Source organism: Nicotiana tomentosiformis, chromosome 10 (assembly GCF_000390325.3).
Source record: "Nicotiana tomentosiformis chromosome 10, ASM39032v3, whole genome shotgun sequence".
NCBI lineage: Eukaryota > Viridiplantae > Streptophyta > Magnoliopsida > Solanales > Solanaceae > Nicotiana > Nicotiana tomentosiformis.
The window spans coordinates 79125005-79142183 of record NC_090821.1 but is presented as its reverse complement, the minus strand read 5'-3'; the positions used below and the strand labels follow the sequence as shown (position 1 = coordinate 79142183).

The 17179-nt window shown below is 36.7% G+C and overlaps 1 protein-coding gene across 1 annotated transcript; it reads right to left on the bottom strand.

Annotated features, from left to right (window-relative positions):
* Positions 1-2935: 2935 nt before the first annotated feature.
* On the bottom strand, positions 2936-4531 carry LOC138900447 (uncharacterized). Its single transcript, XM_070187192.1, has 2 exons — positions 4114-4531; positions 2936-3459 (listed from the first exon to the last, which is right to left on the bottom strand). The coding sequence occupies exons 1-2, from the start codon at positions 4529-4531 to the stop codon at positions 2936-2938; spliced, it is 942 nt and encodes a 313-aa protein (XP_070043293.1).
* Positions 4532-17179: the final 12648 nt, after the last annotated feature.

Genomic DNA, 17179 nt, shown 5'->3' with positions numbered 1-17179 from the left:
AGAAACCTTCTATTTGATCCCATCCAGGAGAAAATCATAACATGCTCCTCATGCCGGTAGGAATTATCCTTCTCAAATCGTGGTAGAAACCATCGAGAACTCTTCGAAACCCATTTGCACATAACCAAGCCATCAGAACTGAATCTCTCTAACTCAACCAAGCCACGCAGGTCGCCAAACCCAAGAGTATTGCCCCAAAACACCTGTAGAGACTCACCACATCATAAGTACCCAAGGAACTGATCATATCTATTACCGTGATGATCCACCCTACTACCAAGCTGTCCTATTTCTCCGAGTTCCTTCCAAATTACCCTCAAGTTGAAACTTCTCCTTGCCAGAACACCACGATCTATACTCAAAGCTCACCACAAGAGATCCTAGAAAAAAGCCACACTGCCCTAAGGCCCATAAGTCGTTGTATTTCCTCTTTCCTTAGCATTGAGACATAAAATACTGGATGAATAAAGGACAACTCAGGAGGAAGTTCCAAACAATAATCAACAGCTCCCACTCGGTCTAGTATCTCATACGGTCCTATAAACCTTGGGCTCAACTTGCATCTTTTCCCAAACCGCATCACATCTTTCATAGGGGCGACTCGTAGGAACACTTTGTCCCCAATTGTGAACACTAAATCTCTTCTTCTCTTATCAGCATAAGACTTTTGTCTACTTTGAGCTGTAAGCAATCTCTGTCTGATTAACTAAACCTTGTCCATAGCTTCTTGTACTAGGTCGGGTCCCAATAAATTAGTCTCACCAGCTTCAAACCATCCGATAGGAGAACGACATCTTCTACCATACAGTGCTTCGTATGGTGCCATTTGAATGTTGGACTGGAAGCTATTTTTGTAAGCAAATTCAGCTAAAAGTAGATAAGCGTCACAACTACCTCAAAACTCAAGAATGCAAGCTCTCAACATATACTCCAAGATCTGTATAGTATGTTCAGACTGCCCATCTGTCTGTGGATAAAATGCAGCACTAAGATCTACTCGTGTACCTAATGCTTCTTGAAAAGATTTCCAAAAGTGTGAAGTAAATTGTGATCCTCTATTAGAGATGATGGATATTGGAACTCCGTTCGGACAATTTTGTTTATAAATATCTGTGCATATCTTACTCCACTATATGTAGTCTTCACTGGCAAAAGGTATGCTGATTTTTTCAATCGATCTACAATCACCCATACAGAGTCATAACCTCTAAGGGTTCGTGGTAGACCGGTGACAAAATCCATAGTAATTCTTTCCCATTTTCACTCTGGAATCTCAATTTGTTGTAACACTCATGCGGTTCACTAATGCTCAGCCTTGACCTGCTGACAAGTCAAACAGTTAGAAACAAAGTTAGCAACATCTTTCTTCATACCTTCCCACTAATAAAATTGCTTCAGGTCATGGTATATTTTTGTAGATCCAGGATGTATAGTGTATCTAGAGTTGTGGGCTTCTTTAAGAATAGCTTGTCTCAACCCATCTACGTTTTCTACACATAGCCTGTCATCCATTCGAAGAACACCATCGCTTTCAACAATCATATCCATGCTTTTACCAACTAAGGTCTCATCTCTATATTTGCATAATCGCTCATCCTCATATTGGGTTGCCTTAATGCGCTCAACTAATGAAGACTTAGCCTGAGCACAAGACAAAAATGCCTCTGAACTTCTGACACTAAATCTGATACCTGTATCTTCTAGTCTCTAAATATTTTTGGCCAAAGGTCTCTTTACAGGAGCTATATGGGCCAAACTCCCTATAGATTTTCTGCTCAATGCATCAGCCACCACATTGGCTTTTCTAGGATGATACAAAATAGAACAGTCATAGTCTTTGAGTAGCTCCATCCACCGACGCTGCCAATGATTCAAATCTCTCTACTGAAAGATATACTTCAGACTTTTATGGTCAGTATAAATCTCACAAGTTTCGCTGTGTAGGTAATGCCTCCAAAATTTTAAAGCAAATACCATTGCAGCCATCTCCAAATCATGTGTAGGATAGTTTTGCTCGTGCTTTTTTAATTGTCTCGAAGCATAAGCTATAACGCAAATATTTTGCATGAGAACACACCCTAATCCCACACTCAATACGTCACAAAACACCGTAAATCCTTTGGAACCTGATGGTAAGGCTAATATTGTTGCAGTTGTCAAATATGTTTTGAGTTTTTGAAAGTTATGCTCACGTTCCTCTATCCACTGAAACTTTGCATTTTCTGTGTTAGCTTGGTCAGTGACACTGCTATTCTGGAGAAATCCTACACAAAACGCTTGTAATAGCCTACCAAGCCTAAAAAGCTACGAATCGCTATAGAAGAAGTAGGTCTCGGCCATTTCTGCACAACTTCTGTCTTCTTAGGATCTACCATAATTCCATATTTGGATATAACATGCCCCAGAAATGCTACCGAGTCTAACCAAAATTCATACTTCAAGAACTTAGCATAAAGCCAATGCTCTCGCAATGTCTGCAACAGAGTCCTCAAATGATTCTCGTGTTCACCTTGGCTACAAGAATATATCAGGATATCATCGACAATACTATTACAAATCTATCCATAAATGGCTTGAACACCTTATTCCTTAAATCCATGAATGCAGCTGGAGCATTATTCAGTCCGAAAGGCAGCACAAAAAGCTCATAGTGTCCGTATCGAGTTCTGAAAGTAATCTTAGAAATATCTTCATCTTTGATTCTAAGCTGATGATAACCAGAACGGAGGTCAATCTTTGAAAAGTGGGCATATCCTTGTAACTGATCAAACATGACATCTATACGATGCAAAGGATATTTATTGCGTATTGTTATCTTGTTCAACTACCTGTAGTCAATGCACATTCTCAGGGATCCGTCTTTCTTCTTTACGAACAGTACCGGTGCACCCTATGGAGATATATTCGGTCTAATTAAACCCTTATCTAACAAATCCTACAGTTGTTCTTTTATCTCCTTCAACTCTGCTGGTGCCATCCGATATGGCGGTATTGATATGGGATGTGTGTCATGTGGCAAATCAATACCAAAATCTATTTCTCGTACTGGAGGCAATCTTGGTAAATTCTCAAGAAATACATCAGAAAATTCTCTCACTACTGGTACATTTTCTATACTAATTGTTTCCTTTCTTGTGTCATTTACAATAGCTAAGAGACCCAAGCAACCTTCCTTCAGAAGTCGTTGAGCTTTCATAAAAGATACAACTTTGCAAATCTCTGGAACCTGACCCCCTTTTAGAACAAAACAGGGTTCGTTTGGTATCTCAAACTTGACTATCTTTGCATGAAAATCGACAATAGCATAGCAAGAAGACAACCAATCTATTCCCATCAGCATGTCAAAGTCAATCATATCAAGTACAATAAGGTCAGCTAGAGTATCTCTACCCTCAACCTGAATCTGACAAGCACGGTACATATATTCAGCTAATAGAGACTCCCCAGTAGGAGTAGCAACTAGAAAAGGATCATTCAATAGCTTAGGTTGTCTATTAAACCTCAAAGCAAAGTACGAGGACACATAGGAGTGAGTATATCCCGGATCAATCAATGCAAGTGCATCAAATGAACAGGCAGAAAGAATACATGTGACCAAAACATTCGAGGCCTAAGCATCCTGTCTAGTAAATGCAAAAACTCTCGCCTGACCTCTACCAACATTCCCTTGTCCTTGATTCACAATAGCATGGTCTCCAGCACCTCGACCTCTATTTCTTGTACCTGTAGCACCTAAAGTATTACGAGTAGTCTGAGTAGGTGTAGCTGACTGAATAGAAGCCTGGTTGAAATTTCTCGGAGGCTAAGGGAAATTTCTCAAGTGATGTACCAACTGGCCACACCGAAAGCACTCTGTAGTTAGAACACGACATTGGCCCAAATGTGATCTACCACAGGTCTAGCAGACTGAAGTAGTGGCATATATCTACCCAGAATTACGATGTACAGATAATGATGATCCCCTAGTACCCTGTCTATAATGTGGTCTGTATGTGGACTGTGAAGACACGTGTGTCCCTGTCTGACAACTCTATTGTTGTTGTCCCTGATTTCCTGCTCTTCGATTTTCACTAAAACCTCCACTAAAAGACCCTCATGTCCTGGCCTTCTTACGTAAATCACTAGCTGCACGCTCATCACGTCCCTTGGTTTCAATCTTTCTAGCAAGGTCGACTGCATCAGAGTAGGATAAAGTCTTCATATGTGGGGCTACTGCAGTGTATATATGACCAACCAATCCATCAACAAACCTCTTAACTCGAGCTTCTTTGGTAGGCACTAAGTAAGGAGCATATCTTGCCAGCTTACAAAACTTGGTGTTATATGTTGACACATCCATATCTGGAGTCTGAACTAATCTCTCAAAGTTTATAGCATATTTTTGCATCAGGCTGTCTGGAAGAAAATGAGTCATGAAAAACTTATTGAACTCGTCCCATGTCAGTGATGTTGCTCCTACTGGCCTTCCCAGCAACACATTTTCATACCATGTATTAGCCATATGCTCTAGTTTGTATGTTGCAAGCTCCATGGCTCTCTCACTAGAATATCCTAGAGCATGTAATGCCTTGAGTGTCCCATCCAAGAAACTTTGAGGATCTACCAAATTATCTAAACCTGTGAATTTTGGTGATCTCAATTTTAGGAACTCTTGTAGGGATACTTCCTTATTCCGGAAAGTCTGAGTCTGTGCAGGTGCTTGTGCCTGTAAAGTAGCCCGAGGAGCTTAACTTCCACCCTAAGTAGGCACCAATGCCTCAAACACATTCAATAACATTTCCATTGCATCAGCAGGTAAGGCAACAGTAGGTACAACAGTTGGCACTTGTTATGGAGCGTCCTAAACCCCCTGTTCTTGCACTTGATCTGGCATAGTAGCTTGGGGTTGACCCATGTTCCCAACTTCAGGTTGAGGAGCAGTCTATCTTCTAGTTTGATAAACCCCAACTTGACCGCCACTCTGTGTAGTACCACGTCCAACAGATTAGGATGTGCGTGTCCTAGCAAACTGCGAAAGAAATAATCCAAAGTCAATCTCAAGTTATCTCAACGGACGATCAAATAATGAAAGAAGGGAAACCATTTCTAGATGTTCAGTAGCCTCAAGATCATAAGTATGGGCGCCTACATACCCATGAACAAGACTCTACTAAACATTGCTCCATGACTTGGGACTTAAATCCTAAGCTCTAATACCAACTTTGTCACAACCCAATTTAGTATCAGAACATGCACTTAGGAGCAAGTGCCCCCAAGTAAGCCTCATCGGTATTTTACAGAAAACCGGACAGAGTTTTTCTAGTTTTTGGACTATCCCAAAACTTTTCCTATCTCAAATTAACAACCAAACATCCTAATATCAATTCAAACGACAATAGCTTTATCAATTAACCAAAATAAATATCTACCATTAATAGCCCATCCACTACCAACTAGAAATACTACTTTATCTCCAACTTTGATAAGAATGAGCGATACTCAACATAAGTCTATAATAACAAAAGAATACTCAAGACTCTAAAAAGAATGACTATGGAGCGACTCTAACAGTTCAAAGAAAAGACCATAACAATAAATAAAATTTCCTCCCACGCGAACAAATGCGAGGGTCACCAAGAACTATCAACTTGTGCGCTCTAATTAACGAAATACTCGCCCGCGTCAACTGCTGTCTCTGTAAAAATAATAGCGGGGAATAATTCGCTAGCTCAGTGAGTAATAACAGTTAACCACAATTATTTTTATTGGGGACAAGTCAGAAAACATACTAGTATATTAAACAGAAAATATCATAAAAATGCCCCTTCAGAAATAATAAATAATTTTCAGTCTCATCATGTTTTTCTTGTGGTATAATACAATTGACAATTCAGTAATAAGCTCGGTAGCCAATGTATAATATCAATATTCATATTTTGGAGGTTTTAATAAACGAATCATGTAATCGGTATAACTGTGGACTTCTTCGCAAGAAGTCAAATATAACGGTGGTCCCTACTCGAGGAAAATCAGAAACAGTATTCTAGTTCTATCTTCCCATTAGCGAAGGTTGTAACGGTAATCTGTAATTACAAGGTGCACCAGGTCTAAAGAACACGTCGTTAGCTACCGGATCCTTCAATGTCTACTCCCGTTTATACTTGTCTCTGTAATCCGTATATACTCGTAGAAAATATTTTAAAATAAGCATTTCGGTTCTTATCAAATCATATAATTTCATTTCGATAACAGTAAATTCAAGTAACGGTAAAACAGATCTAGTAACAATGGAAATATTTAAAACAACGGTAATCATCTCAAATAACTATTTCGGTATCATATCGAGTAAAAGACTTGTCCCACATGCAACTCAAAATAATCGGTAACATATTCACATTAAAAATCATGTGTAAATCATGCAAGTTATGAAAACACAAATTGTGGTAAGATTACTACTCACAGAACCCGTGCCGAAATACCAAATGCTTCACCTCGAACAATTTGTACAAATTTCTCCAATCAATCTATAATTACATAATATCGATCTCATGTTAATTTTCATATTTGGGCTAATTCATAGCTTATTTAGAATACCCAAATCCTCAGAGTTTCATATTTAGCTCTCAATTCACCGAATTATAATAACTCAACAAATCCCTCCTATTCTACTTGAAATATCAAGATCCATTTCAGTATCCCAACGCACTGCTACAGTTAACTTAAACCAATTCAAAATCTATTAGATACAACTCATCCATATAATATACCTAGTTAATTCACCGAAAAGTCTCATGAATTTCTCAAAATTTCCTTAAATTTATCTTTTAAACTCTTAGTTCAATCCTAACCTCATATCTATTTAGTCCCATAAGGAATCATGTAAATAAAATAATAGTGTTTTCTAAAGAAGGAAGAATACATGTAATTACCTTATCACTGAGACGCAAGAATATGAAAAAAATCCAGTTGGGTGTGAGTTTTTTCGGTACCAAGACTGCACCAACTTCTTCTTCTTTCTTTTCTCTTTTCTTTCGTCCTTTCTTTGCTAGTATTTTTTTTGGTTTTCGTTTTCCTGAAGCGTTTTTGCTTCGTTCCCCTTCCCCTAATCCCTTTTCAATTTGGCAGATAGGGGTTTTCAATGGGCTTTGGCCTTTTTGCTTCAATTCCTTATCTTTTTCTTTTCCCTTTTTTTTTTGGTTTTGTTTTGTTTTATTGGTTTGTTTGGTTTTTTTTTCTAAATGTCCAATATGTCCTTATTTAAAATATTGGGGTCTTACATAAAGTTATCCCTTGTTTTCTTTTGGCGTGATCTATATGGTACAACGAAACAAGCAAACACGCAACTTTCACAAATGGCTCTATTCTTAGAAGTACTAGGGTTGCCCTTCTTGATTTCCTATATGTCCTATTATTATATCGTCTGTTCATGGGTCTCAGAAAATACATAAGTGATAAAGTTTATTTTGTGATATTAACCGAAGGCATATTGATCTTATGACATCCCGAGAGAGTTTATTGACTTACTACTTATGCATTGTATTTATTTATACATGTATATTGACCCATGATGAGATGACGTTATATACACATATATTATATGTATATGGGGTACGGATAAAGGTTATGGCGTGTCACGACCCAAAATCCATAAAAGTCGTGATGGCGCCGGACACCACTGTCAGACAAGCAAACAATAAATACTCAATTTGGTTATCGATTTTAAATATTTTGAAATCATATTTTCCTTCAATTAAATAGTAAAAGCTGACATTTATAGGATAAATAATAATTTTTTCAACAATTTCAATACGGGACAACCCATAATCACCCCAAAACCCGGTGTCACAGGTGCATGAGCATCAACTAAGAAGTAAAATAAAATGCAACCTCTGTCCGAAATACAAATTTGGACAGGAGAAATATAAATACTCTGAAGGAGACTCTGCTGGTTGCGGATCGTAGTAGAGAGTGCAGCTCACCTAAGTCCCCACAATGACCGCTCCTCGGCGCCCATAAGGCTTCTAGACATATATATACCTGCACAAAATGTGCAGCAAGTGTAGAATGAGTACGTAAATCAATGCGTACCCAGTAAGTATCCCGCCTAACCTCAAAGAAGTAGTGACGAGGGGTCGACTCGGATACTTACTATGGGCTATAATTAATATACCAATGATATAATTTAAGCATGGTTCACGTAGAATGGCTATAAGCCCAATATCATGAAATGAGTAAACAATTCTTTTGTTGATGAGAAATTTCTCCAAAATTCATTTTCATCATTTAACAATTTATATCTTAGGCCAATGAATCAATATCGATTATTATAATTTTCAAAGCAATTAATACAAACATGCGCAAGTCATGCCGAGGTAGTACGGCCCGATCAAACAATAAATATAAATTGTGCACTGCCGAGGGTCGAACGACGCGAACCATAGATGCATCTATTACCCCGTTCGCGAATCATACATGCGACGCAGTCAAATATAAATTTATCAATAAAGCATGCATCTATTACCCCGCTCGCGGATCATATATGTGACGCGGTCAAATATAAATTTATTAAGTTATTATAATATTCCTCAATTTCTTTTCAAAAATACGAAGTCCGAATGAAAACTTTTTGGAAAACTTTATTTCCTCAATTTAAATCCCTCTCAAGACAATTAATACGCAAACCTCAATCTTGCTTCTTTTCAAGGCAAATAGTAACCACAAATCAAATAACAATATCAACAAGGCTTGATGTAAACCTAAAACTACCCGGACATATGCATAGATAGCAGCTACATACGAACTCTCGTCACCTCGTGCGTACGTAGCCCCCCGCAAGTAGAAGCACATATTTAATCAATTCACCTATGGGGTTAATTCCCTCTTACAAGGTTAGAAAGGAGACTTACCTCACTCCGACGCTCCATAGCCGCCTCCAGCGCCACTTTAATACCTCAAACCGATGCTTGCCGATCCAAAACTATGCAAACAATGTGCAAATCAATCAATGTGTGTTCTAATGCCCATAACTAATCAATTTAAACAATTTTTTAACTCCGCTCAAAAAGTCGATAAAATTCACCCGCGGGCCCACGTGCCCGGATTCCGAAATTTTCGAAGATAACCGTTACCCCTAACACCATAACTCTATTATATCATTTATTCCAAATTCCATGTCCAATTTCATGTTAAAAATCAAAAATACAAATTTCTAGTTTTTTTCTTCAAAAACCCCACAATTTCTATTAATTTCCATGTTTAAATCCTTATACAAGCCATGTATTTATCTTATAACAAGTGGGGATCACTTACCTTGAGTTTCTTGATGAAAATCTCCCCTTGAAGCTCCACAAAACTGCCCAAACCAGATGAAAAATGGGAGAAAAATGACCAAATCCCCATTTTAAAGAAACCTCACTGCCCGACGCCATTTCCGCACCTGCGGCACACTAGCCACACTTGCGGCTTTGCAGGTGCGAGGCCCCATCTCGCTTCTGCGCCTTCTTCCTCTTATGCGCTCATCCTCTTCGCTTATGCGCTTGCGCAGATGCGGCCACCACTCTGCACCTGCGGTCCTTCCCCTGACTGCCCAGCTCCGCTTCTGCGACTCCTAGGCCACTTCTACAGCTATGCACCTATGGCCAAGACCTCGCAGGTGTAGTTACACTAGATATCAGCTGCCTCAATTCTTCTTCAAAATTCCAAATTCGATCCGTTAACCACCCGGAATCACCCCGAGGATCTCGGGATCTCAATCAAACATACCAATAAGTCGTATAACCCGATACGAATTTAGTTGAATCTTTAAACCACCTCAAATAACTTCAAAAACACCGATTACTCCCGGATTCAAGCCTAACGATCTTTGAAATTCCAAACCTCTACAATTGATGCCGAAACCTATCGAATAACGTCCGATTGTCCTCAAATTTTGCACACATGTCATAATTGACATTACGGACTTACTCCAACTTTCGAAAATTGAAATCCGACCCCGATATCAAAAAGTCCACTCTCGGGTCAAACTCCTCAAAATCATCCAAATTTCCAACTTTCGCCGATTGATGCCGAAATGACCTACGGACCTCCGAATCCACATCCAGGCGCGCTCCCAATACCAGAATCACTACACGAAGCTATTCCCAAGCTAGGAATCCCAAACGGACACCGATAACATTGAAATACACCTCAACCCAAATTTATGAAATTCTTCCAAAATGCCAACTTCCATAATAGGCGTCGAAACGCTCCCGGGTCATCCAAAACTCGATTCGGACATACGCCCAATGTATGTGCCGTATTAAACAATAAATTCAAGACATCGAAATACATCTCATAGGGAAAAGATCAAAGATAAAGATAGTTGGAAAGAAAAGACCACATTAGAAAACTTTGAAGGGTAAAATATTATAAATAATAAGAAAGAGGAACCTAATATAAATTACACATCCAATAAATTTATAAATACATTAGGTAATGTATGATGAATCATACAAGCATGAAGCATCTTGAAAGCAAACTTATAGTGGAATCCATTTTTATTTTTGATAGAAAACCATTGATATGAGTTTCTTCATTATTCGTGCGAAGTATAAAAAACAAGGGAACGAGGTAATACATCTGAAATACTGAAATCACGAGGAATTAACTTATGCATAATAGGGTTTTAGCAACCTTTAATATGTTGTCATAGTACACAAAGACATCCACCTTTTTTATACTCCCCGACACCTTAAATCGTTAGTTATAACATAGATACTGCAAGTACAACAAATCCAGCAATCGGTAAGGCAATCATCGTTGGAGGTACAACTTCTATAACAAGTAGCAAGTTGTGGAAGTAGTCTTTTCTTGAGTCCCGAGAGATTATGATCAACATCTAGTGCAGCTACAACTTGTGTCTTTGAGAAGCTTGGCATATTAACTGAAATATTTCACCGTTATAATCATTGAAATTAAATTTTGACTAAAATAGCATCACAAGCACACATTTAAATGTCATGCATATTCATGTTTACAATATATGTGTGCGCGCGTGTATGTGTGTATGCAACAAATAGATATAAAGAAGAATAAAGTTACTCACTAGTGGTAACCATGAGAAGAATAGTGATAACAGAACAAAGTTTAAGCAAGGCCATATCAAAAAATTTACTTCAAAGTTTTTCTATGAGCATCTCAATGTCTGAACGTAATTTATAGGCCTCCTCTATAAATGAACCAGCTTCTCTAGCATGTGCTATAGTTTATTTTTTTCTTTATTATCTATTTTTAGGTCTTATATTCAAGGCTTGTATGTGCTAGCCTTTTTTCTAATTAATACAATTTATAACTTAATAAAGTCTCTTCATTTTCACAGCTTCCAAAAAGATTAATTATACATTCCAATAAATACAGAATAAAACATTTTGACCAAGAAGTACTACACCAGGAGTTGTGCTTCCTAGCTAGTTGTACTTGTACAGTTGTACTTATTTAATAAATGAGTTGAGATAATTTCAGATCCATTATTTTTGCAAGATGAATGTGAGAGTTGGTGATGATATGTATGATACGCTATAACATATAATTAAAATTAGAAGTAGTAGTTCAAAATTATTAATCAAAATTAGTTATCGTAATCGGTACTCTCTAGATGCTAATTAACAATCTACTTGTTATAATCTTAATTATCGGCAATAACGTACTGCACTTTGCACATGATTCAATTAATGAACTAACTTCTTGTTAGATTTGCATGTGATCACACGTAGTTTATGGAAGATGCATTTGAGAATTGAAGCATTTGACGTGAAAATCGACGTATTTCCTTCTCATTTGGATTTGGGAATGCATATATAGCACATTAATTATATTCATGTGAATACTTATTGTTCATTTTACAAGGTCGGATAATAAATTTACTAAGTTTGACTCGAAGTACATGTGATCACATGTAGTTTCTGAAAGATGTATATGAGAATGGAAATATTATTTGAGAATTGATGCCTCTTTCTTTTTAATGTATTACTAAGCAAGGTTAAAATATATTTTTGAATGCCATTTTAAATATACAACTGGAAAATGCATTGAATTATTGAAGTAATAATTCACTCCCATCAAATGAACGCGTTCCTGTTCTCGATCAATTCTAAGAACTTATGTTAGGCTACTAAGGCATTCTTTAAGTTCGCCAAACGAATCATATTATATTAAACAGCAATATTCCTCCTTTTTAAATTCATTTTTCTTCAGAAAGGTAGAAAAGGTATACCATTCGTGCAACACTCATAGGATTCAAGAATTCAACTGAAAACAAGTGTTCAAGTTGCTTTGATATATTTCGTCCATTCAAGTTCATGTGATATTATTTTTTTAATTTTATCGTCATAAAATAATAACATTTTCTATATTTGAAAATAATTTAGCTTTAAATTTTTTATTTTATCATTAATAAGATAGGCAGACAAATTTTATGGCATATTTAAGATTACAAAAATCAAAAATCTTCATTTTGCGTCTTAAACTCTGTACCGAGTCAAATAATACAACAAAAAAGTCAAGGAGCTAGGCTTAAATGCAATTCGGTCAAAATGAACTCTTAGTGTAGGTTGAATTTCGTAGAGTTTGATCATTGATGTTTACCTTAATATTATTAAAAGAAAAAGGTTTAATAAAGGATCTTTTCGCCCCTTTTACTAACTTCCTTTCTTTTTTCTCAACTATCATGCTAAAATTTTCTAAGGAAGGACGCTTCCCCTAGAGCATAATGTAATGAAGAAAATAAGCAAAACACAAAAAAGAAAAAAAAAGAATGATTCACATGTAAATCTTAGAATTGGATTACACCTGTTGGAAAATATTAGAGAACACACTTGTCCCTTATTGCCTGTATAATAATTTCCAATTTATTTCTTTGTAAATTCCACCCATTACCTTAAAGTTTTAGGTTGAATAATGTTTAAACCGAATCGTTCAAATTAGAAACTAAATTCAGACTTTCCTATATTACAAAAGAATGAGTTTTTAACAAAACGACCCCTTAGGTTTGTGCATCGTTCCAATTTTATCGGATGTCCCCGAAGGGACAGTTTTGAAAATATAAGAGGCGGTGAATTGTAGCCGATTTTAAAAACTTAGTTGACTAAGTGTGAATTTAGTCGACTAGACTTTATACAGTGTTTGACTTCAGTATAGTTAAATGAAAAGAATATAAGGTAAAAGAGACACAATAGTTTTTATACTGGTTCAGTACCGGCGTGGTACCTACGTCCAGTTCTCTTGAATCACAAGGGTTCTCTTAGAGCTTGATAAATATTTACAGTAGTGATGATTTGTGAACGTTCACTACCAACGTTGTACAACAACTATAATTCTTTGTAGAATTGACACAACTTTCTTTATGTGTTCTACCTCTTCCTATCTTTTGAAATACTTGTAGACTCAAGAATACAATGTTTGTACTAAGGATTAGAAAGGCTTAGAAAAAGATGTTGTAGTTGCGTGTTTAATCCTTGAATTTGCCAATCTTCTTATAGGAGGTTTTTAACAGCTGTTATAGATTGATCTTTGATTCAGGCCCACAATATTCTAATGATATTTGACCCAAGAGGTGCCTCTGATTCCTTCATGAGAGATGAGTCGAATTCATTTAGGTGCTTGCTTTCCATACCCGAAATCCAAGGAGTGATTTGTGGTTATTGCACTTGACTTGTTTCCCTTTCTTTTTTTGATTGCTTTAAGGAAAAAGGAAAGCACTCAAATTGTCTTCCATTATGTTGTGTTTCTCTTTCATTTTGAATCTCCTGATTTACTGCAATCATGTCTTCGATTATATCGTTTCACTTTATTTTTACTACAAAAAAAATGAAATTATATACGAACGTCGTCACTAATCTGTCGCTAAAATGCTCGTAGCTAGCAGAATTTTATGATAATCCGTTGCTAATCCGTCTCTAAATAAGATTAGTGACGGTTTTTTCTGTTTAGCTACAGAATTCCTCCATCGCTAAAACCTGATTTTTTTTAGTAGTGATTTGGATCTCCTGAATTACTGCAATCAATAAGACAAAGTGGGTAAGTTATATTTGCCCTATTGTCATTATTGAAACTTAAGTGTGATAATATCCCCTTTTTGATGATGACAAAACGAAAAAAAATTAAACAGAGCAAAACAGAGTGTACTTCCCTTTCATAGCTTACTATACATGTTCCCCCTGAGTTGTTGCTCTAGTTCTGTTACTCCCTCTGAGTTGTTGCTCTGGTTGCTTTGTTTTACTTGCCCCCTCATGTTTTCTCCCCCTTTGGCATCAATCAAAAAGAAGAAGAAAAAAACAAGTGCATATATCACAATTATAATAATATAGGTCAAAAGCAAACTAGTTAGGATAGTAACGTTTATGCCTTCAGCAGAGGCATACTGTGATGGTTCTTATAGACCAGCGCAAAAAAATACCAAGTGCACAAACTAAAGACAAGCAGGGAACAATAATTATTTTAAAACACACACACACACACACTGCCTTAGTTTCTCTCCGGGAAGTACTTCAGGGTATTGATCACTTTGGTGCAGAAAGAGTCATAAGAGGTATCAATTTCTTTGGTGATTTTGTTCATCTTTTCTGTCATGGAGTTGAAAGCCCTGATTCCTTGCCTCCTTGTGGATCCTATGTCAATCCTGAGCTTAGCCACATCTGTGCATGTTTCTTTGGTGACTTCCCTGATCTTGTCCACTTGTTCTTTCATTATGGTGAGCATGATTTTTACCTCGTCTAGACTTTGCTGAATTTGTTGTAGGTTATTGGTGGCAATCGACTGAGGCTCTGTTGGTTCAGTGGGTACTTCAACCTGTACTGGAGCACTTTCAACCTTGGCACGTCTGACCCATCCATTTTCACCTAAGATGCAACCCATCATAGTAAAGGTTGTCTTATCATAAGTGCTTGTAATGTGCTTAGGTAAAAAAGGTGCCAAATAAACCTTCATGACCTCAAGAATATGTGAGATGAGCAAGCCATAAGGTAAGCAAGCAGTAGAAGAGGATATATCCCTGATACTTTCAAGCATATACTGACGAATCCACACAAACCAGTCAAGTCTTTTATTGTTCGAAAGATAGTAAAGAACGAAGATGTCTCTAGCAGTAAAATTGTTGAGAGACCCAATCCTAGGAAGCATAGTAGTAGCTATCATATAGGCTAAAATACGGTGTTCAAACTTGAGATTTTTAGGACCAATGTCAGGAGGGTTTTCAGACAGAAAGGCTTTTGCTTCTTCTAAAGAAACTTCAAAGTCTTTAGGCCAGAAATTTTGTACAAAGACATCATAACTATGAAACTTAGTAGAGAATATCTTTTCAAATTGATAGGGATAAAGAACAATCTGAGTGCCTAACACCATTGATTCCCAGTCATCTTTGTCATTAACAAATAAATTTGCATAAAACATCCTCACATGCTCTTCGTATACAAAGGTTCCAATAGTATCAAACAGAGAGGAGAGACGTTGAAAATCAAAGATAGCTATTACATCACAGTGTAAACTTTTCATAAGAGGAAGACTTACAGAGCGTTCATAGGCCATAGATTTAGACTTAGAAGACTCAAACCTTGATTTTTCACTTGGTCCATAGAAGATTAGTTCATTCGCTGGCCCAAAAATTGAGCTTTCCACTTTCACTTTCTTGCATGCAGGCCTTTTGGCGGTTTGCTTCATGGGTCTTTTTCCTGCCCTTTTTTGACTAATAGGAAGTTCCTCCGATGATTCACTACTTTCATTATCGGTTTTGAGAAAGTCTGAATCAAGAGATGATTCAACGTCAACAGTTTCTTCAGGATTTTGGGTTTTCTAAAATCGTCTGCTTCGTCTTGTGGCGGTGGATGATGAGAGATTTTATTTTGCCATGGTAGAGAAATTTTGTGAGAACTGATGAAGAATAAGATAAAAAGGGGGTGTTTATCTAATCTCTTGAGAGTTTGAAGAGGTGCATCGGTTAGAGGAAAAAGTGAATTCAGATGAAAATGACCCTTTTGGGGAGTTGCTTCGGCGACACCGGTGTAATAATAACACTTACATCAAATTAATAAATTCACCAATTAAGCAGACCAAGAAAATATTTTATAAAGATATGAAGAATTTCTTCACAAAATAGATATAATACCAATCTTTTTACGCAGTAGACAAAAGCTTTCTTCCAAAAGAGGTTTTGTAAAAATATCGGCAAGTTGTGATTCAGTATTAATGAATGCTAACAAGATATCACCTTTTGCAACATGATCAAGAATAAAATGATGTTTAATTCCAATATGTTTTGACCTAGAATGATGCACAGAATTTTTTTACAGACATATAGCACTTGTATTATCACAGAATATAGGAGTAGAGGTAAGAGATAAATCATTGTCGAGAAATTGATGCATGATCAAAAGGACTTGTGTACAGCAACTCCCAACAGCTAAATATTCTGCTTCAGTAGTTGATAGAGTAAAGCAATTTGTTTCTTGCTATGCCAGGAAATTAGAGCATTCCCAAAAATTGGCATGGGCCACTAGTACTTTTCCTGTCAATCCTACCACCTACAAAATTTGCATCTGAAAAACTTTTTAAAGAAAAATTGTTACAACGATCATACCATAGTCCTAATTTAGTGGTCCCAATGAGATATCTAATCATACGTTCAACTACAGTAATATGAGATTTTTTTGGAGCCGACTGAAATATTGCACACTTACATACACTGAACATTATGTCTAGTCGACTAGTAGTAAGTTATAATAGTGATCCAATTATTCCTCTATACATCGTTTCATCCACACTTTTTTCCATTTTTGTCTTCTTCAAGCAAAGTTGTTGGGCTCATTGGAGTTCCAATAGACTTTGCATTTTCCATACCAAACTTTTTTATGAGTTCCTTGGTATACTTGATTTTGCTAATAAAAATCCCTTTTGAAAATTGTTTGATTTGTAATCCAAGAAAGAATGTTAGTTCTCCCGTCATGCTCATTTCGAATTCTCCTTTCATAATATGAGCGAATTCTTCACATAATACAGGGTCAGGACTCCCGAATATGATATCGTCAACATAAATTTGAGTAATAAGATTACCTGAATTTTAGTGTTTAATAAACAAGGTTGTGTTGATAGTACCTCTTTTGAAGTCTTGATTTAGAAGAAATGAGCTTAGTCTTTCATACTAGGCTCTAGGAGCTTGCTTGAGTCCGTATAG

Bases quoted from the DNA above. Each gene is read 5' to 3' on its own strand.
- LOC138900447 (XM_070187192.1), bottom strand. From the start codon at position 4,531: ATGGAGCTTGCAACATACAAACTAGAGCATATGGCTAATACATGGTAT. The intron at 3,460-4,113 runs GTAAGAAGGCCA...ATCCTTTTCTAG, and splicing joins GCGTGCAGCTAGTGATTTAC to TTGCTACTCCTACTGGGGAG.